The sequence below is a fragment of the Melospiza melodia genome, chromosome 16 (genome assembly GCF_035770615.1).
Source record: "Melospiza melodia melodia isolate bMelMel2 chromosome 16, bMelMel2.pri, whole genome shotgun sequence".
Lineage (NCBI taxonomy): Eukaryota > Metazoa > Chordata > Aves > Passeriformes > Passerellidae > Melospiza > Melospiza melodia.
In genome coordinates, this window is record NC_086209.1 from 13,737,583 (window position 1) to 13,762,094 (window position 24,512).

At 47.1% G+C, this 24,512-nt stretch overlaps 1 protein-coding gene across 1 annotated transcript in view; it reads right to left on the reverse strand.

The window, feature by feature from the left end:
• The window catches only part of GPC3 (glypican 3), a 139,681-nt gene extending 117,152 nt beyond the window's left edge, over nucleotides 1-22,529 (reverse strand). Inside the window, exons 1-2 of the mRNA XM_063170704.1 lie at nucleotides 22,334-22,529; nucleotides 13,563-13,724 (exon numbers count right to left, since the gene is read on the reverse strand). Of these exons, the coding sequence (XP_063026774.1) occupies nucleotides 13,563-13,724; nucleotides 22,334-22,496 (325 nt within the window). The 5' untranslated portion in view covers nucleotides 22,497-22,529. The remainder of the gene's footprint in view (nucleotides 1-13,562; nucleotides 13,725-22,333) is intronic.
• Nucleotides 22,530-24,512: the final 1,983 nt, after the last annotated feature.

Consider the following 24,512-nt stretch of genomic DNA (forward strand, 5'->3'; position numbering starts at 1 on the left):
GGCAAAACTTTTTTTTACAAATGCACCAGCAAATAAGTAATGAACTCAAAGTTATGAAAGGTTTGCTTGTGATCAAGGTTTGTTTTGTTCATCTATTACACATCTGATTATAGGATGAATAAAACAACATCACAGGCACCTGAGGTCTACATGGCCACAGCAGATCCAGCTGAGAGGAGGTGACATATCCAGAGGATAAAAATCCCTCTCTCATTCCACAAGCAAACTCACTTTAACTGCAGCTTTGAGTCCCTTCCAATTCCCTGAATGAATGATCACACTTCAGAGCAGCATAAGAGCTTTCTGCAAGAGACATTAGATTAGATATCATAACTGATTACAGGAAGAGCTGGTAGCCCTGCTTATTACAGTTGCCTGATGCTTCTGATCTTTAGACCCTATTCCTACTTACCTATAATTTTGCCAAACTCCAACCATCTGGACTGCAACTTCATGTGCCTTTTGTCTGCCTCAGGCAAATTTTAATTTCAGCCAAAACAGTTCAACTGCTTCTAAGAACAAGGCAGAGAAGAAAGATTTATCTTTCCTTTTTTGCCTACAGTAAGAAATCCTGCTGACCTTTTCTTTAATTAGCTAAAGCATTTCCCAGACTTTGAAACAGAGCTCAGCTTTTGACAGGATTTTGTTCAAGTCTGTATAAACATGAACTTTTTGGTCACAATTTGGGGGTGTGGTCAAGTTTCGTGTGTTTTTGCTGTACCTTCAGGAACACATCCAGATGCAAATCATTTTTGTCATGAGAGTGGGAGATGGAATAAGAGTTGGATTTTTTTGGTTTTTGTATTAACAACCTTGAAAGCTCCCACTTTTTAAAAGAGAGCCCAGGGCCTGGTGCATTAATGCTTCTTTTTATTAACTTGAAGACCAAGTGGAAGTACCCAAAACTGGACACTGCCCCTCAGCTCTTTGCCTTGCCAGTTTCAGAGGACCAAAGGACTGTGGTGTAAAAGCCAGCTTTAGCCAAAGAAGCTGAACCCAAGACCTAAAACTTGAATATCTATTGTTACACTGCATGAGCACAAAAGGTCTTTATTAGGGTCCTTCTGAATTCTAGTTTTTCTACCTGTGAAAGAAATGTGCTTCTGCTCAGTGGTGAGCATATGAAGCAGCATGAAAATAAAGTACTCACATGCAACTGAAAATTTTGAAGAATTCTATCTTTAAGTATCAGTTAAAAGTATTCAAAAATAGACATCAAACAACAAGGAGAAAGAAAACTACTCATTAAGGGACATTCATCCAGTGCCTTTACAGAAGGGAAGAAGCTTATGGGAAAACACATGAAGCTATAATTAAAGGCTGTATTCCAGTGCACAAGAAACCAAATTGAGGTTGCAGAGATTGCCTGGTTTGTTCATAATCTTTATAAACTTTTCCCCCTCAATGATGCTCTGATGCAGTTTTCTGGACACAATTTTGTGATCTAGCTGTTGGTGTGAGATGAATCCAGGAGGATCAACATGCATCTGGAGATGTTACTTGCTTCCAGCTCTGCATCTTCAAGATGCATTTCAGTACATAATATTTACTTACTAGTGAGTCTAATTATTTTTTATTGTTATATCACAGTGAAGCATCACAAGCTAGACAAAGAAATGGGTTTGAACCTCTCTCCAGTTCAAACACTGCCTTCTCATTTGATGTGAAGCGTTTGCTTTTATTTAACACTGGTAATGCAGTGCACTTTATAGAGCATCTTCAAGGTAAAAATCTATGCAACCTAGTAAAAAAATAGCATTATACTGTCCATTAGTTCAAGAAGCAGATTCTGAATCACATCTCTTAGAAAATGAACCATTTCTTCAAATGTCAAACACATTGTTTACTCCTCACTGGTAGCAAAATGTGATGTACAAGGTTACCAATATAATTTCCAGGCCATTCTCTAAACAAACAATCTATGAACAAAGCAAGAAAGGGGAAAAAGTAACTTATCACCTCCAGCTTTACAGCTGCTGCAAATTCCAACACACAAGTGCCATCTCTCAACACACACAGAAGAGCTGCTCAGTATGGAAACATACCTTTAGTCTTTCTTCAGAAACCACAAAGCTCATTCCCAAGGACAGTGAAGGCTCCGTCAGTGCTTTTCAAGGCAGATCCTTCCCCCTTTTCAAGGCTACCCCTCTGGATGCAGGGGTATTTATCTCCATTTATTCCAGCCCTGCAGCAGCAGTGTGACCCCATGGTCCCTGCTGTGGGTGGCTGCCCCTCTGTGCCAGCAGCACCTCAGCCCCATCCCCAGAGGAACCCAGCACAGCTGGGCAGATGTGAGCCCTGAGCAAGCCAGGAGGTGCTGGGCTGTTCCTGCAGAGCCTGCCAGCCTTCAGGCCATGCCCCAGCTGCACACCACCATCCCCCAGCTGGGGAAGATGAAACACATAAATATGATAAACATATAAACATATAAATATGATTGCCTGGCAAAAGATTTTGAGAATATAAAAACTATAAGTGAGATTGAAATGAAAGCAAGCTTTGAGATCCTTAGTTAATGAACAACTGGAAAACAATGGCACAGCTAGCTGAAGTTAATCCTCTTTTGATGGAACAACACCCTCTGCTTGCAGTCAGGTCCAAGGGTCAGAGCAGACCCTGCCAGCTTGGCAGAAGGGGCCCAAAGAGGAGTTTTTAGGGTTTAAAATGTAACACAGTATGGTAATGTAACGACCAGTGTGGTTGCAGAGGTGGCAATTTCATCCTCCAGTCCATGGTCACTTTGGAATTCTGTAAATATCAAGGTCAGGAAATAAACGTGCCTTTTTTGCCTTGGACACCTCAGCGTGTGAGCGTTGTTCATTTCATGTCATACTGCAACAGTCCAACGCCATCCTGCCACCACACACAGCTCTTTGCACAGACAGAAAGGTCACCAACCACCCCCTGCTCCACAAGAAGCTGAGCAGCACTATCCACTGTCCTGTGTTTCCTCAGCCAAACAAAGTCCAAGTTTTCAATGTGTCTCACTGACATCTGAACAGAGGCCAGCTCCCTGTGACTGAAGTGTTTGCTGGAAGCAGAAATGCTGTGCAAGAGATCCAGCACTCTTCTCATTTTTCTCTTTAGACAACACTGTTTTATTTTTTTTAATGTCTTTTCTGCACAAGAGGAGGCTCAGCTGCAGAGCCCCCCCAGCTGCTCACCACAGCCCCACTGAGGGGGACAGTGCTGACACAGCCACAGGTGACAATGCCTGCAGGCCAGCACTCAGTGAGCACACCACCATTCCCACAGGTCTCACAGGGAGCTGGATCGTGGCTGTGCAGCTGGACACTGCACACCAAGCACCCCCTGACAGCATAAATAACAACCTTAAAAGCCTCATCCGGAGGGAAGCTGTGCACCTAAATCAACCAGCACAGATTTCCACAGGACAAATGGGAGCTCTGACCCTGTCATGATCTGGGCTGGCATTCTCAGCTGAAGGACCAGGGATGCTATTTGCTCCCATTTAAAGAACTACTTTGAATTTATGAGCCAATATTTAAGAACAGTTGATAGCCCACTTACACAGCAGACTCAAGCAGATTGAAATAATTTCATAATTAAAAGGCAGTAAAAGCATGTGTGTCATTTCAATATAATTCCTCAGAAATTCAGTAGCAATCTGATTTTATTTTTTTAATGAGATAGATTAGGGAGCATGCATTGATCTGATTAGTCTTCACATTCTTTCCTCCTTTTAATATAAACCAATCTCCTTACATGGATTAGTAGGCCTATTTAATTTCCTTTCCCTTGAAAAAGGAACATCATTTTTCACTGTGATCATAATAGGAATTTGACCAATACAAATACACTGCATTACTGCAATCTGTTACTCACCAATTTCCTTCAAAAGGAGTGAATGCCAAAGCTGTGAGCTGTAATCCTAGAGACACAGCCTTACTGTTCTCTACTGCTTTTAAAATTGCTTCTTTATGGCACTTCATCATAGATTTTTTTACTTGAAGATGACAAATTTGGGAAGAGCTAATCAGCAAAAGAATTCCTTTGCAATTGATCTGCACTGCTCCTTGGTTTGCCTTATCTCAGAGGGTTGGTTTTTTTAATCTTCACTTGCAAACCAACAGGTTTGTGATTTTTTTTTTCTCCCAAGAACACATTCAGAGGATTTTTTTCCAATTAAGTTTTGGGGTTTTTTTTAAATAGTAGCAGATTAAACATGCAGTGCTTCCCACATTTAATCTGTCATAGAAGATGCATTAATTTCTAAATGCAATACTTCATGGAAATGGCTTCACTTTGACACATCAGAACTTTCCCTCATCTCCTGTGCATCCCTGGCTGCCACACTCAAACCCTGATGTGCTTCTCTGAGCAGCCAGTGTGACACAGGACACAATCCAGCACCCATCAAAAACACCTAAATAAGCCCAGGCACCGTGCACACCCCAGCAGTCACAGATTCCATCTAACACTCCCTCTGGAAGTGTTCAAAAACCACGTGGATGTGGCACTTGGGGACAAGGGTTACTGGTGGGCTTGGCAGTGCTGGCTTAAGGGTTGGATTCAATGAGCTTAAAGGTCTTTTCCAACCTAAATGATTCCATGACTCTCTGACAGCTGCACTCTGAGGGCTGCAAGTACACACAGCACCAGGTACTGCATATTCCAGTGTACCTGGATGAAAAGGACTCATGCAGGTATTCTGCTTTCCACAGTCCAGCCTGCATCCTCTTCACAGCTGCAGGAGAAAAACCTAAGCTCAAATATACTGTTTGAGAAACAAACACAGAAGATCCCACATCCCTCAGCATCTCTCCACCATCCATGCCAGACACATCTGCTTTACTTTCTAGTGAGCAGTTATAAATCTGCCACAAGCACTTGTTTGATACCAAAAGCAATGTGGAGAGCTCTGCCTCTTCTGGGCTGAGGGAATAAAGCCAATTTCAAACTACTCAATTTCACATGAGTAGTGGAAAGTTTGACCAAGGCACTGCTATGATTTTTTGAACATTTTAAGTATAAAACCTCACGCTTGAAAACTGGATTGTCAGTGCCTCCAGAGTGTCCAAAAGTTACACTTTTGCATGCACCAGATAATCCAAGAGGCACTGCCAGCCACACACACACTCCTGAGGAAAGCTGTCATCTGTCCTCACTGACTGAGTGGTGTTTTTCACAGATTAATATACTTTCACAGTAGAATGAAAGATTATAAATTGCTAAAATTGATTTCACATCAGTGGTGAAGTCAGAGTGAGTAACACACCTGAGGTGACCCAGTCTGCTCAGGGGAACGTGAAACCATAGTGTATTGACAGTTTAATTGGCTCAGCAAGAGTTCATTTCCCTCAGATGAAATGCACCATTGGCCATTTTATCACTGTATCTTATTGCTGCTTTAAAAGTGAAGCAGATGACAATCTAGCAAAATGTTTTCGTTACAGAGACAGCCCCTGTCTTTATTGCTGGGTGCTGGCTTCCTTCCTCCTTTCCTCCCCAGCAAATGCAAACTAGCTCTTGTTTGCATTTTAAGCACTTTGCAGGATGAGAATGCCTCTATATATCCTTTCAGGACAAGTGATGGAAGATGCTGCTGTGCCCATTTCTGTACTGAAACTACAAAGGATAAAACACAAATATTCAACAGCACCAAGCAGTTCTATAAATACCACATTCAAGGGTAACATGACATTTATATCACCTTACTGCAAGCTAAAGAGATGTCTTTTGACTGCTTTATAGCGTTGGGAGGCATTTAAAGAACGTTAGTACTTGAACTATCAAAAGATGATAACTTGGAGCTCAGAAGGTAATTACAGCAAACAGCCACTTGTGGAAGCTGAGACGTGGAGGAACAGGGAGCCCTCACTCCCTGCTGTCTCACAGCTCAGACAGGGAGTGCAGGCAGAGCACTGTGCTCTGCCAGCATAGTTCAGGGATGGGACAGGGGCAGCACCACCACACGGACAAGGAGAAGCTGCAGGAGGTGCCAAAGGTACCCCAGCAAGGCTGAGATCCTCCTGCAGGGCCAGACATCCCTGTGGAGCTGCAGCATTAATACCATGAAGCAGGCCCAGGTGCACACAGCCAATTCCTCCCTCACCCCCAGAAGGAAGAAAGCATCATCTCCTTCCATATCCCTTTCACCATCCCCTTCCCCAGCAGAAAAGCAGCAGCAGAGCTGGCAGGGGACAGCCCCCAGCAGCAGGAGCCACAAACATCCAGGAGCTCCTCCACACACCCTGAACTGAGGGTCCTGGGCTCAGACACCAAGTACCATGCTTAAAAATTGCTGAAGCAGCACACAGGCAGTCACAAAAACTGCCTTATTAACCTCCAAGGCTCATTTCACCCAAGAGGGGAAGGACGTCAGCAGTGTTTAATTGCAGGGCAGAAACAGAGGCACAACACAGGGAGGGAACCCCACACAGCTCCCCACTGCTGCACCCCTCAAGCCATGGAGGCTCCAAAAGCAAGGGCTGGGGGCCAGGGATGTCTCCTACCACACAATTTGCTGCTCTGTGGACATGCCAGAGGGTTCCTGCAGCAGTCAACAAACACATGCATGGAAATGCAGGTGGGAGCATGGGAGGCCATGGGTGAGGGGATGCAGGGAAACAGCAGCCAAAGCCAATCAGGTCCCTCCTGCAAGGAGACACCCCAGAGACATGCCAAGCTCTCCACTATGAGCAGGATTTTGGGAAATCGTGGGAAATGGGAGCACTGTAGTACTGGCTGAGCCAGGAGGGGAGCCCCACACCTCAGGCCCAGCATCATGAGAGGCTCCTCTGGGGGAGGATCCGTCCAGCACCCCCAGAGCCCCATGAGCTGCATGCCAGTGCTGTGCTAGCAGGGAAACTTCAGGCAATGAGAGGAAGAAACAAAAGCAAAACCAAACATCTTTCAAAATATCCCTTCCCGGTAGCATGCACTGTCATGCAGTTCTTCCAAAGCCATGGTTTATGTGGCTCAGGAGGGCAGTTTCATGCCCTAACTCCTGCATGATGGATTTTACAATTTGTTAAAGAAACTCATCAATCCTCAGCAGTCATTTTTAATGCCCAGAGCCTCCACAAACTCCTGCATTTTGCTGATCCCCCAATTTCAAATCATTTGAAATTGCTGCTACTATTACAGCTCTGCTCCTAAAGCTAAGCATTATGGCACACTCCAGACTTCCAGCATCGTGTGCTGGTGTAATAAACAGATTAACTGTGATTTATGAACAATAAGTTCTGGTTATTTGAAAGGAAACATTACCTCCCTAGACCAATTCTGACAACCAGAGATCTCTCATTATGCAGACATTATTTCCACCTACCCATAATCATTGGGTTAGAGCATCCTTTTCAACCTGGTAAATGTATCACCACAGTTTTCCACTACAAACTTTGGGCATCCAAAGCATCTGGCAGGAAACCCCACCAAAGGCAGAACACCAGCCTGAATTGATCCAGTGAGACAATTCCTATTTTAAATTCAAATTATTAAAAAGAGATAATATTAAAGCAACAACAAATTAAAAAGCTTTTGCAGAGAAGGGCCACAGTGGAGATAGGTCCATCACAGAAGGGTCCAGAAGGCTCCAGTTAGCAGAGGACTAATTAGGAAGAGGAATGATAAGATGATACAGAGATCTGTTTCTTGACCTTATTTACTTGTAAAGTCTAATAAGAGTTTTAATATTCTCTTCCATGAATTGGATTCATTCTTTGAGTCCACTCTGAAATGTCAGCTTAGTATTTTACAAGCCCGCAAGCAGGAGTTGACATTTTCACATGCACTTCTCACCTGAAGCTACTAAACTAACCACCCCACTCAGGACACTTTCAAGTCCTGCTAAGCATCACTTTATACATTTATTCAGTTAATTGCAATCACTTTCCTCCTTTTTAGAAAAGCTGAGAAGCCCTGCACACTGGCTAGACAGCCAAGACCATCCTCACAGCACAGCTGTAACCTGCAGGTCCCATCTCCCCTCTGCAGGGCTGGTTCAGCCCCAAAACCTCCCCAGTCCCAGCACCTCTCACCTCCACATTCACAAATAGTTTTTGACTTTCCAAGCCAGAGATTTCTCCCACCTGCCCCATATGACCTCCTCCCTCCCCAACACACCACAGGCAACAATGCAGTGCTGAAGTCCACCCAAAGCTCTTCCTATTGCCAACACCTGAAAGACCTCCTTGAATTATCAAAACTTAATTGGCTTAAAGACCCTGGAGTATTAGACTATTCCAAATGATGAGACGAGCTCTGCTGGGCAATGCTGGTATCAATGGTGCTTAATGTGCAAAAGCTCCCACCACACAGCCCAATCTCTTCTCACCTAATTGCTACGTGTATCTTGGACTTACCTGTGCAAGGCATAATTAGTAAAGATAAAATACTTTATATAGTTAAACCTCTTTAACGGAATAAAAGAAATCTCAGCTCCCTCACCTTGACTCTAACATAGTAACACAGGCTCTTGAAAAATGAAAAGCCTTGAAGGATTTGGAATAAGAAACTTGGAGAGACAATCGCTAATCTTTTATCTTCCAGACTTCAAGCAGAATCAAGTTCTTCAAAGAAAACCCAATAAAGCCCAGACATTTTCATCATAACAAAATAAATAATTCAGTCATACTTTAGAGGACTCCAACATTAGGATTGGCTATTTGATATATTTGTGGCTTAGGTGCCTCTAAACTGATTAAGGATAACCTGATAGAAGCTTGCAATGTCAGAACTGCCTTCATTCCTGACAGATATGAATGGACAGTGTAAATAACTATAAATAACCAAAATGGCTGCATTTATGCCTAATGGAGGATTTACAGCCTTCAGAGCTGCCTGGTAGGACTAAGAGTTACAGCTCTGCCTTTATCCTACCACAGCGCACAAGGAGAGATGAATCAACATCCTCCCCACAGCAGCTGCTCTGCCAGAGCCACCAAGGGCCCTATCCAGAGGAGAAAAGGAACAGGATTCTCCCAAGAATAAGGAAATAAACATGTACAGGCAGGTTTGTTGGTGTTGATTTATTATGGCCTTCCTAGAAACCACTGTGAAGCACACATCCCCTCAAATCCCTGTAGCCCCTGCAAGTTTCCCCCAACACAGGTTTTATTATTTTCCAGCTGCTATCTGCAGAAGGGAAGATGCCACTGGCTTTGAGGGAATAGACCAGGACTTCATTTACCCCTCCAGGTCTTCACCAAGGGGGCCTCAACTGCAGCATCCCAGGCAATTTTTCACTTTGGGTTACCACACACTCCTAACCTTCCCACATCCACCACATTCCCAAAGCTCCAGCAGCAGTGCAGCCCCACAGGAGCTCTTTGGGAAGTGGACAGAAGCAAATTCTGCACCCACACCAGCACTGGGGCAGCTCAGTTCAGGGTCAGGAGCAGCCCCCTTTTGTGTCTCATGACTTACACACTGCTAGGGGATCACAGAGCCACTGACACACTCCCAGCTCCATGTTGGCACCACATGGGAAAACCCCTCCAGGATGGGACTGGCACCAAGAGAAGGAGCTGCAGAGAGGCAGCACCAGATTCTGCTGTTCACTTATTTGAGCAATCACTTAAAATACTGAAAGCAGCTCTCCCCAGGAGCTCTCTGTGCAGAAGCAGTCCCTCACAGCCAGCTCTCCTGTTCCTGCTCTCCTCACTCGATGGAAGGGGAGATTACCAGGAAACCTGACACCAAGAATGGGTGCAGATGTTCCCCCTTCTCTCAGAGGTCCTTCTGTGCTTAATTGTGTCACCATCTTTCCCCCTTTTCAAGTACCTTTTCCCTTGAACAGAGAACTGGTAGGAATGTACCACAAAAGCTGCAAGTGAGCAGCTGCTAAAGCTTTAAGTCTGTTATCCACAAAGCAATGTGGCCAATATGCAGGGTAAGAAATTCAGTGACCATTCAAAAGCAAATTCCCAAGCTTGGGAAGCAGGAGGAATCAGGCTGATAAACGTGCACACAAGACAACCCCAGGGAACAGCATTCTTTAGTGAGGGAAGGGGAGATGAAGAGCCACATTGGTATTTTCCTGCTCAAGTTCACCTTTCACAAAGTTGAGCCATTCAGATTTAATGTTTAGGAAATCAACAGAATTCATTGAGGGATTTTTTTGTTGTTGTCATTGTTTCAGTAGGAAGAGACTCGATGGTGGTAGGGCCAGAAATTCCCTCAATTCCCTCACTGAAAAAAAGCAAAGATCTAATATCAGAAGAAAAAGAGGGGGAAAGCAAACCAAAGGCAAGGTTCTCACCAGTCCCTCCAGCAGCTGAGTTGCACAAACTACTGCTTAGTTTGGATGAGAACATTTAGCAATAAACATAACAAGACATGAGCAGTTCTGAGGTGATGGGGTTCATCCCATCTTCAGAGTTGAGAAGCCCAACCAGGAGGCACCAGCAAGGATACACCAAGGGAAAGTGAAAAAACTGCCCACAAAAAAATCCTGGAGTAAGATTTAAGTGCAGTCGAGGCAGCCACAATCCATTTTAACACTGTCAAACACAGCCAGTTTCCAAAAGATTAAATCACTACTTAAATCATCTTCATAATTTTAAAAAATGCCTCCAAGATAAGACCAGGAGCTAATTGTACCATTTAAATTTAGTGAAGGGAAGATTTTTTTGCTTGGGATTTTTCCTTCATAACTGCAATAAAGAAAATGCCCAAGGGTCTAAAACTAATAATCTAATAAACTTTGCTAAGTGAACATTGTAACAGATAGGCCTGGATGAGATTTCCTGTAAATGCCAGACAATTTCCCTTGATCTTTATCAGCAGAGATGCTGCTCTACCTTCAGCAGGAAGAAATTAAATTTGGTGCAAAATAATAACATCTGGGTGAGATTCTGCTTGTCAGACTAGCAGTCCCTTTAGATGCCAGGGTAAAAATATTAAAATTAACTCTGAAGGATTTCACATTTGTGTTTTTAATATGAGTGGCTGAGCTGTGTTTCCATACCAACACATTTCCCCTCTCTGGAGAGAGATGCAATTATCCATCCTCTGCACTGGGTCCCCAGACTGGGGGTCTGACCCACGGACACACTGGGAGCTCTGTTCCCTGCCAGAGCACATCTCAGAGCTGGCACAGCTTCCAGCTCTCCCATCCAGCACTCCCAGCTCCCAAAGTCACAGGGAATCTGTCCCCAGGACCTGCAGGAGATGCTCAGGGGACACTGGGGCTCCTCCTCCCTGCCCACTCCAGCATCCCCCCAATAGTGCCCTGCACAATTCCTACAGCTGGAGCAGCCTCTGGCATTGCAACCATCAAAATACTCTTCAACAACCAGCAATCAAAAGATCAACCTATTTCAAAAAATGTTCTTCTACAAACTTCCAGATTAATTGTAAAGACAACAAAAGTAAATGGTGTTCAAAGTCTAATGAATCGTCCTTCCAAGCCCAAAACACTTTATACAAGATAAAGTGAGCTCCTCAATGGTTCCAGCTAGGAATTCCTCCTTGCAACGGGACTGCAAACGATTTTTAGTCACTTTAGAGCTTTTTCAATAAGCAGAAGTGGTCAGAAACTGTTCCAATTAAATGCTTTTCTTCCCCACCACCAAGAATGGCAATTGCACATACCAGAGCTGCGCAGAATAACTTCAGCTTCAAAACCCTGCACAGGTCCCTGGGCCAGGGTGGAAATAACAGTTTTGAAAAAAAAAATGGGAGGATAATAAAATCAAAGCAAAGGATTCAACTGTCTCCTGAAGAGGCAGAAAGTTCAGAGCCAGAGCACCCAACTGCTGTGCACAACCTGCAGTTCCACAGGTGTCATTCCCACCCACAATAAAAACCAATGCTGCAGCTTCTGTCAAATGGGAAGGAGGGAGGCACACACTTTGTATTCCACCCAGATTATTCACCATTTCTGAAGCTGGTCCACATTTCCAATGCCTAGGAAACCAATCTTTCATTACTTTTACTCCATTCTGGTTATTAATGCATTTGGATCTTAATGCATTAAGAATTACTGGGGGGAAAAAATGTGCTGTTATCTCCTCAGCAGTTCATTTGATCTTACATTGAGAAAAACAACATATTAAACTTCATCAGTCAGTTGTGGCCCACAACAGAGCTCTGACCTGATCTCACAGGCTTCAGCAGGTCTTGGGTCTTGCTATTAGTGAGGCATAAACAAAAATAAATCAATTATTCTGCAAAAATATAATCATGAAGGAAAAAACGCTTGGTTGCCCATGACTTCTTTTTTAAATACAGGCAAAAACACCATTAATACAGAATGATGGAACCTCAATAGGACAGCACTCAACAAATAAGCAATCATTTCACTGCACATTAACCATGAGGCCCTAAAAAAATTATTGCAGATTTAAGTGGCATAAACTAGTGTGTATCAACACTAAAAAAAAAAAAATCTAAAGATACATTTTGCAAAAAAATCCAAGCAAACAAACAACACCATCATATTATCATTTAAAAAAAAGCTGCCCCAGACAGCAGAGCACAGGGGCACCAATACTCAAATACCCCATGGGGCACCAGGGAGCACATTTGGGGACCAGCAGCCTCTGCCACCTTTCCCACAGAAAAACCAACTTTGTTGTGCAGTGAATAACAATAACAATACACACAGCTGAGGCAGGTCTCACCAAGCATTACACTGAGGTGACAACCAGACCACCTCACTGCGGCCCCTATTTTGGGACTGCCAGAGTCAGACCAGACAGTACTTGCATAGAGATTTTAATTCTTAGAAAGGTGCAGTTTTTTAGTTTTTAGGTTTTTGGGGTTTTTTTGGTTGGTTTCTTTTTTTTTTTTTTATTTACACCTCAAGAAGTTCAGCCTCTAAATTCATTCTTACAGCTGCAGGAATATTTAGGACAAGCCCTGCAGAGCAACCATACAGCAAGCCAGGTATATTCCATCCCTAATCATAAACAAGCATCTATAATATCTTCAAACACATGAAAACAAGCAAACAGAAAGCTTCCAGCCACTTGCACTTCCAATTGCCCAGTGCTGAGGAAGAGGAGCAGAAATGCTGCCTCCTCCTGCAGGGGACTGGAGCACCCCCAGTGCTCACTGTCACATTTTCTGGAGAGTCCCTTTGCCAGGATTTCTTCTCCTGGGAAGCTGAGAAGCCTCAGAGAAAAATGAACACAATAATTATCTGATCTGCTCCTCCTGTGTTTTGCTGCTTTGGAATGTAGAATGGAGGTTGTTTACCAACAGGTGCATGTTTGATTGGTTTCATGTGAATTGCTTTTACTTCAGGTGCATGTTTGATTAGTTTCATGTGAATTGCTTTTACTTCAGGTGCATGTTTGATTAGTTTCATGGGAATTGCTTTTACTTCAGGTGCATGTTTGATTAGTTTCATGGGAATTGCTTTTACTCAATGACCAATCACTGTTCAGCTGTGTCAGACTGAGAAGTTGGTCATGAGTTTTTTATTAATATCTTCTTAAGCCTTCCTTTCTCTATTCTTTAGTATAGTTTTAGCACAGCATTCTTTAATTTTATATAGTAACATATAATAATAAATTAGCCTTCTAAGAACATGGAATCAGATTCATCAATTCCCCCTTCATCCTGGGCACCCCAAAAATATCACAGCTCACCTTGGAAGACAGCAGCATTCTGGATGACCAGGAATTTGAGCTCCATGCTGGCAGACTGCAGCAGCTGCTCCATGTTCAGCCTGGCAGCTGCCTGGTACTTCTCCTCCATCTTCCTCGTGCAGCACGTGGAGCCCTTGGGGACACAGACCTGCAGATCAGTCCCTGGAGAGGCACAGGAGAAGTAAACAATTCACATTAAGAGAGGAAGCCAACTCCAAGCATCACCGTGGCCAGCAATTACTGTTCAGGCAAATTGATGGCATTTCTGGAATTTGTCCTGAGCAAGCAGCTTGGCCAAAGGGAAGGGTGGGTGAGGCAGAGCCCAGATTGCTGAGCAGTGGCTCCTGAGAGCTGTGCCTGCCCCAGCTCCCACACACCCCACTATGCCAGTGCTGAGCAGTGATCCCAGCCTCACCCTGCTGTCCCCTGTCTGCCCACAGCAGTGAGGAGTCAGTGAGGGCAGGACAGTTGTAAAACAGAGACAGGATTTGAGGTTGTGGATTTACAGGGAATAGAGCAATGGATGGAGTTCCATCAAGGAGGATAGGCTCGTGATTTGCATAAAGACTTGAAGTCATTTGGAAGAAACAGCGCTATTTGCCTGCAATTTCTACCCTATTGTATCCCCAGCAACAGCAGTAATAGCAGAAGGACACAACTACAATGATTTACTTGGCTTTTTAGCTGACTTTTAAATTGTACAACCAAATGTCCCCAGTCCATCCTTCCTTTGCAACAGGCAAAGCAGAAATTGCTTCATTTGCGGCTGTCCCAATGCAGAGGGACAGATCCTGAGGGATGCTCTGAGCACTGCACAAGGCAAGAAACTCTTCAGCAGCACCTTCACACATTCACCAGGATGGGACAAGAGCCGGGGGACAAAGGCAGAGGGACACCACTTGCTCTGGCACCTCCAGCACTGCTCAGTGATACTAAACTTCATTTTTGACATTCCCAAAGCATTTATTTATGGAGAAAGTAGACAACTTCAAGAGAAGTGTTGTTAACTATAAATAAATAAAATCTGTGGAAGAAAATAGAAATCTTTCTAGGCTCAGACAAGAGAAGATGAAACAGAAGAGTTGGAATTAGCAGCAATAAAAGGCCCCATCTTCCATCAACTTTTAAGAGCAAACTGAGGCTCCAAACACACAAGCAGAGTAACAAGCTCGTATCAAAGCGAATAGCTCTCCTTATGCAAAACACATCCAATCTGATGCTGCTCTTAGAAACTCAAACAGCAGAAACCAGCTCCATTACAAATGGCTGCCCAGGGTCAGAGAACAGCCAGCACCCACATTTTTCTGTCTGCCACCCAAACTGCATCATGCCCAAAAAAAGCAGTTTCCTGCTAGGTTCAGCTCTGCCAGGAACCTGGATTGGGAAGCAGTCCCAGGCCAGTGACCAACAGCACTGACAGAGGGAAGGCTCCTCACACCTCTCACTCTGCCTTCCTGCTCGTTATAGAGGGCTTTTCCTCAGCAAAAGCTACTTTGGTAATTTACATCTTTGCTCTGGAAGGATTACGCTTCCTTTCAGGTTCCCGTCTTTTCTCCTTCACAAGAATCTTTTACCACATCCACTCCCTCCCTAATTACTAGAAAGTGTCAAAAGTCACTTTTGCAAGTGTAGTCTAGAAGAACAGGATTAATATTAATGTCAGTTCAATCGTGTGCCTCCTGAAGAAGAGTCGTGCACGGTGCCAAGGGAAAACCAGCTGTCAGGGCTCAGGAGCAGCGACAGCAGAAATCCTCCTCCCTCCAGCCCCATCCCTTCCCTGGCACAGCATGGGAAAAGGAACATGAAACACTTCATCTACAACATGCATTGCATGTGGGGAAAGGAGATTTAACCAGTGCAGGCCCTGCTGTTGCTGCAAAAAAACCTTGTACAAAGAGGGTCCACACCTCCATCCTGACGCCATCACTCCCCACTGCCTCAGTTTCCCCTTCTGCAAAGCAGGATGCCCAACAAATCCCTTCCTCAAGCCCTCTGGCACAGAACCAGCACCACCAATGTCTCAAGCTCAAGCCTCAGTGATTTGTGAACTCACCCACTCCAGAGGAGCACAGGACAGGTATTTCATGCACTGAAAAAATAAAAGGGACCATAAAACCACGTAACAGCAAGATACTGCATTAATGAGAGAAGCAGTTGTATAACAGCAAGTTAAAGAGGTTTTTTAAAGTCAAACCCAACTCAATTTACACCACGAAAAGGCTTAGCATGGTCTCTTTAACACTACAGTATGCCCATAAATTTCTTTTTAATACAAAGCTTATTTCCTCCTACATTTATTATATTCGGACACATTTCAAATTATAAAATAAAAATCCTTCCATGATTAATGGAAATACCAATATAGAAAATCTGAGAGTTGGCAATTAAGAGGTCTCTGCAAGTTAAAGCCAAGGATAGGAAGCAGCAAGGTCACCTACTCACATCCCATCCTTCTTTTTAGCAATTAAGCCAACTTCTCCCCTTAAATGGATCTTTATTTTTCTGCAGTAAAAAGACAGACACATGCTGTATCAGAGCAATCGCAGAGGAGGGGGAAAAAGCCTGGGAATTAACTCAGCTTAAAATGTTTCACAGAGACAGCCAACTAAGAAACGTCACGGTAAACACAACAGGACAACACAGGCAGGGCAGGCTCTTGGAAGGTAGCAGGGAAAAGCTCCTTCTTGGCACAGTGCTGCCACAGAGGGACAGGGAATGGGGGCCTGACTCCCATCTGCCAGCTCTTTTCTGTGTATGGCTCTCCCAGATGGCGAGCTGGCTCCAACACTCCATCCCCAAATCCCCCAGGAGCAGCAGGGACGGGAGGTTTCAATGCCAGTCCCCCAGGAGCCACCAGGCCACCCGCTGACCCCAGCCCCGCAGACACAGATGGAACAGAGACAGAGCTTTTGACCGGCCAATGTATTTGGGGTTTACTCGTGCCATTGCTGGAAGGAGCCTTTTCTGCAGCCCCCAGGAGCCCCAAGGACTCGCAGACCACGCTCTGGAAGCGTGAAGGACGCGCCGAGCCTGGGAACGCTCGGCAAGCCCACGGAGCAGACACCAGCAGTAAATGAATTAGGGTGCCACACGTTTCTGCCTCCAAAAAAATGCACGGGAAAAGGTCCTGTGAGTCATCAAATCCTACCTCAGCCTCCCCATCCACCCCCTCTGAGCATTTTATCTAACACAAACACCTCCAGCCATACTCCGGCTTGTGAGATAGCAAAGCCCATTCCGCTGCCTAATGGCCCTTCACTGTTAAGACCGTTTTTATCTCCCAACCTACACAACCCCTTTTTCTTAAAGTTTCAAGTCATTACACCTTGTAATGCCAGTCTCAGCCCTTGCAAACAACCTTCTCCTTTTGCTATAAATCACTACAAACTCATTTTCAGAAAGAAAGTGTCCCTCAAATTACTGCAACCGTTTTATTAAATTGCATTTGGATGCTCACAATACCAATCTTGGCAAGATTAGTGAGATGATGAGATGCCAAGCGCACCAGCCTGACCCTCTGACACCCAACTCCCACGGCTGAGAAGGCACTGCCTGCAGCCCCTTCCTTCCATGGGTGCAGGAGCACCAGGCTCCATCAGAACTGTGCCATTTATGCCATCTTGGGGAACAGCAGTGTAAATGCTCCAGCAATTTTGCATAGGCTCCCAGCTGACAGAAATAAACTCTAAAGCAGCACTAATTTCAGTAGCACCCTGCCTCTTCCTCCTCCCGACAGGGAATTTTTACTGGCAGTGAATTTAAACCATTACATTTGACTTTGATGTACAATTATTCCCGCAGATAGGTGGTGAGTACAGCAGAAGTGAAAATCATTTCAGTGGATTAAATGTCAAAAATAAAAACCCTCAAGATCATCTAGGGGGAGTTGTGGACTCCTTCACAAGGCTGAAGGATTTTCCTTTGATTTTAAGCATCCCAGGATAGCTTCAACCCTGTCATCAGATACGGGCAGGCAAGCTGTGCACGCTGAGGCACACGAGCCTTCCCACCCAGATCCAACGGCAGCTAAAATCAGATTAACATCCCCCCAAACTTACCCCAGGCACTGCCAAAATAAGAACCTGTCCCTGCTTCACGCCACATCCCTGCGGCCTCCTCCCCACGTGAGGGGCTCTGCTACTCCGTGCAGCGGCACCTTCGCCTTCTGCAGTCTGAAAGTGTCACAGGAGTTCCTCCCACCCTCCTAACTCACCAATTTGTACTATTACCCACGAGAAATATGCTGTTTTGGGTCAATTTGCCTCCTCCAGTTGTTTTACAACCAGCATCATGCTTTAAATAGATAAAAGCAGTGAGTCAACATTTAAATATAGTGGATTTTCCCCCAGCTTTTTCAATACTTTTTTATTAAGAACCTTTTAAATGATGTGATTAGGGGGTTGTGCATCTGTCAGTGCCTTTTAATGCTCAGCATCTAGGGGGAGGAAAAGGAAATGCAACTGTTTAGAACCCAGATTTAATGCTGATCTTTATAAACCTAATTAAAGAGATATAAATTATAAACCAACTCTTTCAATAGGTGATTTAAGTTGGAACAGTATGCATAGTACATGGGATATTTATTACTGCTTAATTATCCTTTATTTTCTATTCCATCTTGTGTTTCACAAGACCATCTGACTCTGGATTCCTCCCCTGCTCTTACAATGTTGGCCAGATGATTCTCATGCAAATCTAACACCCTATAAAAACACATCTTTTAAAAGAAGACATTACAGTGAAAAATAGGTTTTACAGAGTAAAAGTTTCCTCCTAAGAAATGCACAAACACTGTCATCAATGGAGTTAACTTTGGGCACTCACTCCCCCACACAGATTTGTTACAGTCACATGCACACATCCCACAGCCATTCCAAAGAGCAGGAAGAACACTGTTCAGGATGTTGTTAAAGTTAACCCCTGGGAAAAAAAAAAATAAAATTAATGATCTCACTATAAAACCACTGCCTGGGGAGGTTACTAAATTTTAGGGTTCTGCTCCTGCTCTCAACTATCAAGAGAGCAACTTGCAGGCCTGAAATAATTAAGAACAGAAAACTCAATTATCTAGTAAACTAAGCTTTTAAACCACTGTGCTAAGCTAAATGGAAAGGCTGCACAGGGAGGAGCATCATTAGTCCCACTCAGGAAAAACAGAATAAAAGAGCAGGAGTACAAAGGGAACCAGCTCATGAGCAAAGGCACGTCGAGTTCAGCAGGAAGAGTTGGGATTTTTAATTTTTAAACTGCACATTGGCACACACCAGCTGCCAAAAATAAAAAATAGAGAAGAAAGCTTGACATGCTCAGCCAGCCACTTGTAAAGCATTACACCTCAACTCCAAAAGGTTAATCTCCTATTTTCTTAGGGTGAATCCATATTTGCTTCCATCAAAGAAAATGAACAAAAAGCTGGAAATAACACTTTGCTGCGGGAGAAGGAAAACAGATCTGCCAACAGATATTTCTGTCAAGATAAATATTCCTCAGTTTTCCACTGTTCCAGAGCAGAGGCACCCATCCCCTGTCCCCATCCTGCCAAGGCACCAGCTCACCCCTTCCCCTCCACCCACAGGAACCAGCCCAATTACCTGTCACCACCAATAGAGAGAAACACAAATGGCAGACAGGAGAGAAAAACAGAGCAGCAGAAATGGAAATTCAAGCTGCTGTTTATAGATAGGAGAAATTATGCAGAGAAAAGACAAATGGAGGAAGAAAACCAAGACAGGCAACATAGCAAAAAGAGAATTTAGTTATTACTGAGCATGAAGCTACCCCAGCACAGAACCACAGGCTGGCATTCAGTCTCATCTTCATCAAAACCCAGAAAAGCACTCTCCCATCACCCTGCCTTCACGCTCCCCAGCACAACATCTCTGATCCAGGTCCAGTGAAGGTGTTGCCATGAATTACACCCTCCCACCCCTCAGAACAGCCAGCCACAGCTGACAGCACTTAGGCTTTGCTGTTCCCCACCTCTGAGCCAGCCAAAGCAACTCCAGAGTGACAAAATCCTGGTCCCCACACTGCAGGACCAGAGGAGCCTCTCAGTGCCTGGTGCACGCCTGCAGCTACTCCCAGAACACCAACACTGCTCACGAAACAGCATGGCACTTCCCTCACATTTAACAGAATTGCCTTTTTTTGGGTTTTTGTAAAATTAGAAGTGTGGTCTGTCTATTTCCGAGCTCTCCTACGGAGCTTGCTGTGCCCATGTCCCTCCAGCCCACGCATGCTGATGCAGTAAAATTGAGCTGTGGGACATTTCTCCTGAGTGTGCTGCAACTCAGCAGCATTTCCACTACTTACTCCTTCAGCAGCAACTGCTCATAATGCAAAATGGGCTTCCAGAAACAATTATGTCAAAAAAAAAAAAAAAATCCACATTTTAAATAAGTTGTTTAACTTCAGTTTCTTCAGGGTGGTGTGATCCATTAGGAAAGGTTCTCAGAATTGATTCCATGGTGATTTGCGGCTGGGAACTCCAAAACTTTTTTTAATTGACAGATGTAGGAAAGGAAAAAAAGTAATAAACAGATGCCTGGAAAATAGTCCTTGAGTGATGTTCCCCTATTACAGAGATTTATGCAGCTGCTAGTAGGAGAAGCAAGTGCTCTGAAGTGTAATTACCACACAGAGTCATGCAAGATGGGCCAGATCCAAGGTATAAGCAAGCAGTCATTGCTTTAATTATGATCAAGTTTATGTACTTAGGCAAATGTAAAATCCACTTTCGATTTGATATGTGGGAACTTTATCATTGTAACAAGCTGGAAGCATTCACTTGAAACACCAGCCCTGTTAGGAGCTATTGATCCAGCTGCCCACAGGCTCTGCAGAGAGCACAGGGCTCCTCACTCCTCCTGGCTGTCAGGGATGCACCTGGGGCTCACAGGGCAGGGAGAACCCAGCTGAGGAACCCCAGCAACCTGAACCCTGCTGGGAAGGGGAGACACCAGGGCAAAAACATCCTCTGCAATCACAGCCAGGCCAGGCTGGAGGATGCTGCTGCTTTCTGGGGAAGGACTGATCCCATTGCAGCCCCTCAATACAATGGGAGCCATTCTCCAGGAACCTGCCCACCCCTCCATCACCTCCCTGGAGTGTGTAAAAACAAAGTTACCTAGGAATCAAAGCAAGAATCTCACTGGCTTTCAAAGAAACAACTTCCTTCTGACAAACAGAATTTGTCCACTCAGTGGTGATAAGAGCAGCTCTTTCCTGCAACTCTCCATGCAAACATTTCACTGGAAAGTATTCCAGTGCCCCTTCCTTACTGACCAGGAGACTGAGGCTGTGTGGGACAGAGAGAGAAGAGATGCTGCTCCTGCAGCTGGTCTGAAAGGAGCATTAAGTGTTGAAATTTACATGAGAAGAGAATGTAAGGGCAGGTAGGGATAGGAAGGGTACACTCTCACCGGGACTTACAGCTAAATTCCTCTCATATCTCTCACAGCTCTTGATAAGCTGAGGCATTGCTACAGTCCAAAAGACTTGGGATTTACAGCAGCCACAGCACCTCACAGTCCCAGCTTCAGACACCCCATTTCTCCCCTCCCTCTCCTGTGCTGCAGCAGCTCACAGCTAAAGGAACCCCTGTGTTTGTGGCCTGTGCGACACCGAATGCAAGAAACCCAACTCAACACATCGTTATTAAGAGCAGCCACCGCTGGCGATGATCTCACTGCACCTCCCCGGCCTGTCACGTTTGCCTGTTATCTCTTGCTTTTCATACTTTGATCTGAAGCTTTTCAGGGCAGGCGTTCTCGGCTGCGTGTTGAGCCCGGCACAGCAGCACCGAGCTCTCAGGCAGCTCCGAACGCAGCCCTGAACCCGATCCGTCTGTGCGCACACACTGCCAGCACTCAGCCACCACCTGCAGCACCGGCACTCCCTAACCCCCAAAAAGCCTTTAAAAGGCAAAGAATTCAAGTATTCCGCTTACATTTTAAAAGAGGAATGAGGCATATATACAGAAAGCAGCCTCGCAGTGGGGAGGTGGTGAGGTTTGGTGCGGTACCAGCCCGGCAGCCACCTGTACTGGGAACTGCAGAGCACAATAACACCTATCACCTCTCCCAGACCCGCCAGGCTCGCACCCCGCACGGTTCCCGCACAGCCCGGGGAGCGCCGGCTGCCTCCTTGCAGCCCCATCCTCCGCAGCTGCGCAGCCCAGGGCTCAGGCTGGGATGAGGCTTGGGATGCTGTCGGAGCAGTCCCACAGGGCGGGATTGCCTCGGACCCCGGCACACCCCGGGCAGAGGGAAGCGGCTCTGGCGGAGCCGGGACCTGCAGAGACGTGACGGGCGCACGGAGCGTCCGCTGCCCGGCGGGGACACCGCGAGCTCCCGGGGACCGCGCACCGGACCCCGACAGCGGCAAGCGAGGACGGGGCGGGCTGGTCCCTCCGGCAGCGCCGGGCTCACCTCGGCCACCCGGGGTGCAAAACCCTCCCGAAAAAACCGAGCGCAATAAAGACCCGCTCTCCAGCGGGCTCCCATTGCCGCGACGTGTGATCCCCACCGGCTCCGTGTAATCCCCACATCCGAGACGCACCAGCACCGAGCGGCCGTCAGCTCCTGCAGCCGGGGGAGGGCAGCTCCCCGCGGGAGATCGGGCAGCCCGCACCCGGCTCCGCAGCGTCCCGCAGCCGCACGGCGACCCCGGCTCCAGGCACTGCAGCCGCTTCGCCCCGTACCCGAACGGCCCCGGTGACCCCCGGCGAGACAACGACGGCCGGCCAGACACCTCGGGGAGAGCGCTCTCACCTGGCACGGGGCTCTCGGGCACCCACTTGGCTCCGGGCTGCAGCACCTGGAAGGCGGCGCGGACCGGGCGGCAGGCGGCTTCCCCCGCCAGCTGCGCGGCCGCCGGGGCACCGAGCAGCGCGGCCGCCAGCAGCAGCAGCAGCACTCCGCCGGTCCGCGACATCCTCCCGGGCCAGCGGGGCGCTCCTCTAGGCGCTGCCAGCGGGCATGGCCGTCGTGCCGGGACGCGCCGGGACCGGGAGCAGCGCAGCGGAGCTCGGCCCGCGCCTCGCGCGGCGCTCCCGGGGCGCCGGTCCCGGCCCCGCGCGCTGCCCCGCCCCGGCCCTGATTGGCGCCCGCCCCCCGCCCGCGGGAAACTCGCCCCGCGCGGGCACCGCCCCGGTGCTCATTGGGCCCCGCGGGGCGGCCCCGCCCACCCGGGCCACGCCCGACCCGCCCCGCGCCGCACCTGTGCGCGCCATCCCGCCCGGTACCGGCACCGGCACCCACACCGGCCCTGATCCCGGCACCGATCCCGGCACCGACACCGACCCCGACCCTGATCCCGGCACCGAACTGACCCTGATCCCGATACCTGATCCCGGCACCGACCCCGACCCTGGTCCCGACCCTGATCCCGACACTGACCCCGACACCAACCCTGATCCCGATACCTGATCCCGGCACCGACCCCGACCCTGGCACGGACACTGATCCCGGCACCGGCACCGGCACAGCCGCGGGCTCACCCCGCTCGCAGCGCCGCTCCCGGTGCCCCCTCGCTCAGTGCCTGTGCGGTGCGGACCCTGCGCAGCCCCACGCGTGCACTGCCGTGGGAGGTGGGGTGCGCGGTGCCCGGTTTGCACCTGGGTGCGCGGTGCCCGGTTTGCACGGGTTCACAGGGCTGCACCGAGAGTGAACAGAGCGTCTCTTGAGCCCTTGCCAGCCGGGGCTGCAAGGGAAGGCGAGGTTCCACGCACTGCACTGGACCCTTCCCGTGAGGGTGAGGGACGGAGGGGGACTCACCCGGAAACTCCACCGTGAGGGCAGAGTGGTGCTGAGTGTGGGGCTGTGAGCATCACTGAGCACCCCCGGGGCAGTACTGAAATCTGGATAGCCCAGTCTCCAGAACGCCCAGGAGAGCCACGGGTCTGCTGGGTGTACACAGGACAAATCACCAGAAGAGCTACCTGGAAACAGCCAGCTCTACATGACAGGTTGTGTTCCTCCAGCACGACCATTTCTGCACCAGTTTCCAGATGCAGTCTTTGGGAATGCCTCACTCACTGTGCTGAAGTCCCCCAGGGTCTCACAGTCCTGGTCAGATCCTGTGTCCCCCAGCTGCAAGGACATTCCAGCTCCATCTCACCAGCAAAAGACCCTAAATACCAGCATTGCACCCTCAGCTGGAGGGGGCCCACGCTGCTCATCACTCAGCAAGCAGCTGTACGAAGTGGGAAGCAAGAAGGTGGGGTGAGGAAAGGCTCTATTTAAAACAGCAAGGGTCGTGTATGAAAAACTGCCAAAATAGTGACTGCCCAGGCAGTCTCCTCACTGCTCGCCCCCAGCCTGCACCATGCACAGAAAAACAATGACAGAGCAAGTACAAGCAGAAGAACAGAAGAAAAATCTATTTAAAATTTCCTGCGCAAATGCAGGATCAAATTATTGCTAATGGCTCGCTACCAGCTCTTTTACACTCTGAAATTTTGAACAGGGGTGAAAAATGGAAGTCCAAACTGTGTATTTGTTCTAGGAAAATGCCTGCCAGGGAGAGATTGTTAAAATATATTATGGATATGCGTCTAATAAGCTGGAATGTGCAACACGTCTCGTTGGGTAATGGATTGTCGGAGCCTGTTGCTGTCCACAGACTGCACTATTTATTATCCCTTTATTGTTTCTTGTAAGCATGACTGACAAAATTCCCATTAACCGGGCAGCAAAAAGTCCTGCTTTGCAGGAATTCAGAGAAATCCAGAAATTTCATTTTGCTCAGAGGTGCAGGTGCTCCTCAATGCAAATTGTGCCTGGTCTCAGCAGAGCAGAGGGCAGGCGTGGGCTCAGTGATACAGATGAGGAGCATCCTTTTCCCATTTTCATTTCTCCTGGTGCCCTCCATGGAACACCAGCACACAGGCTGAGGCTGATGGGAGCCACATCACCCCAGAGAGCTGCCACACCTCTTCTGCACCTCCTT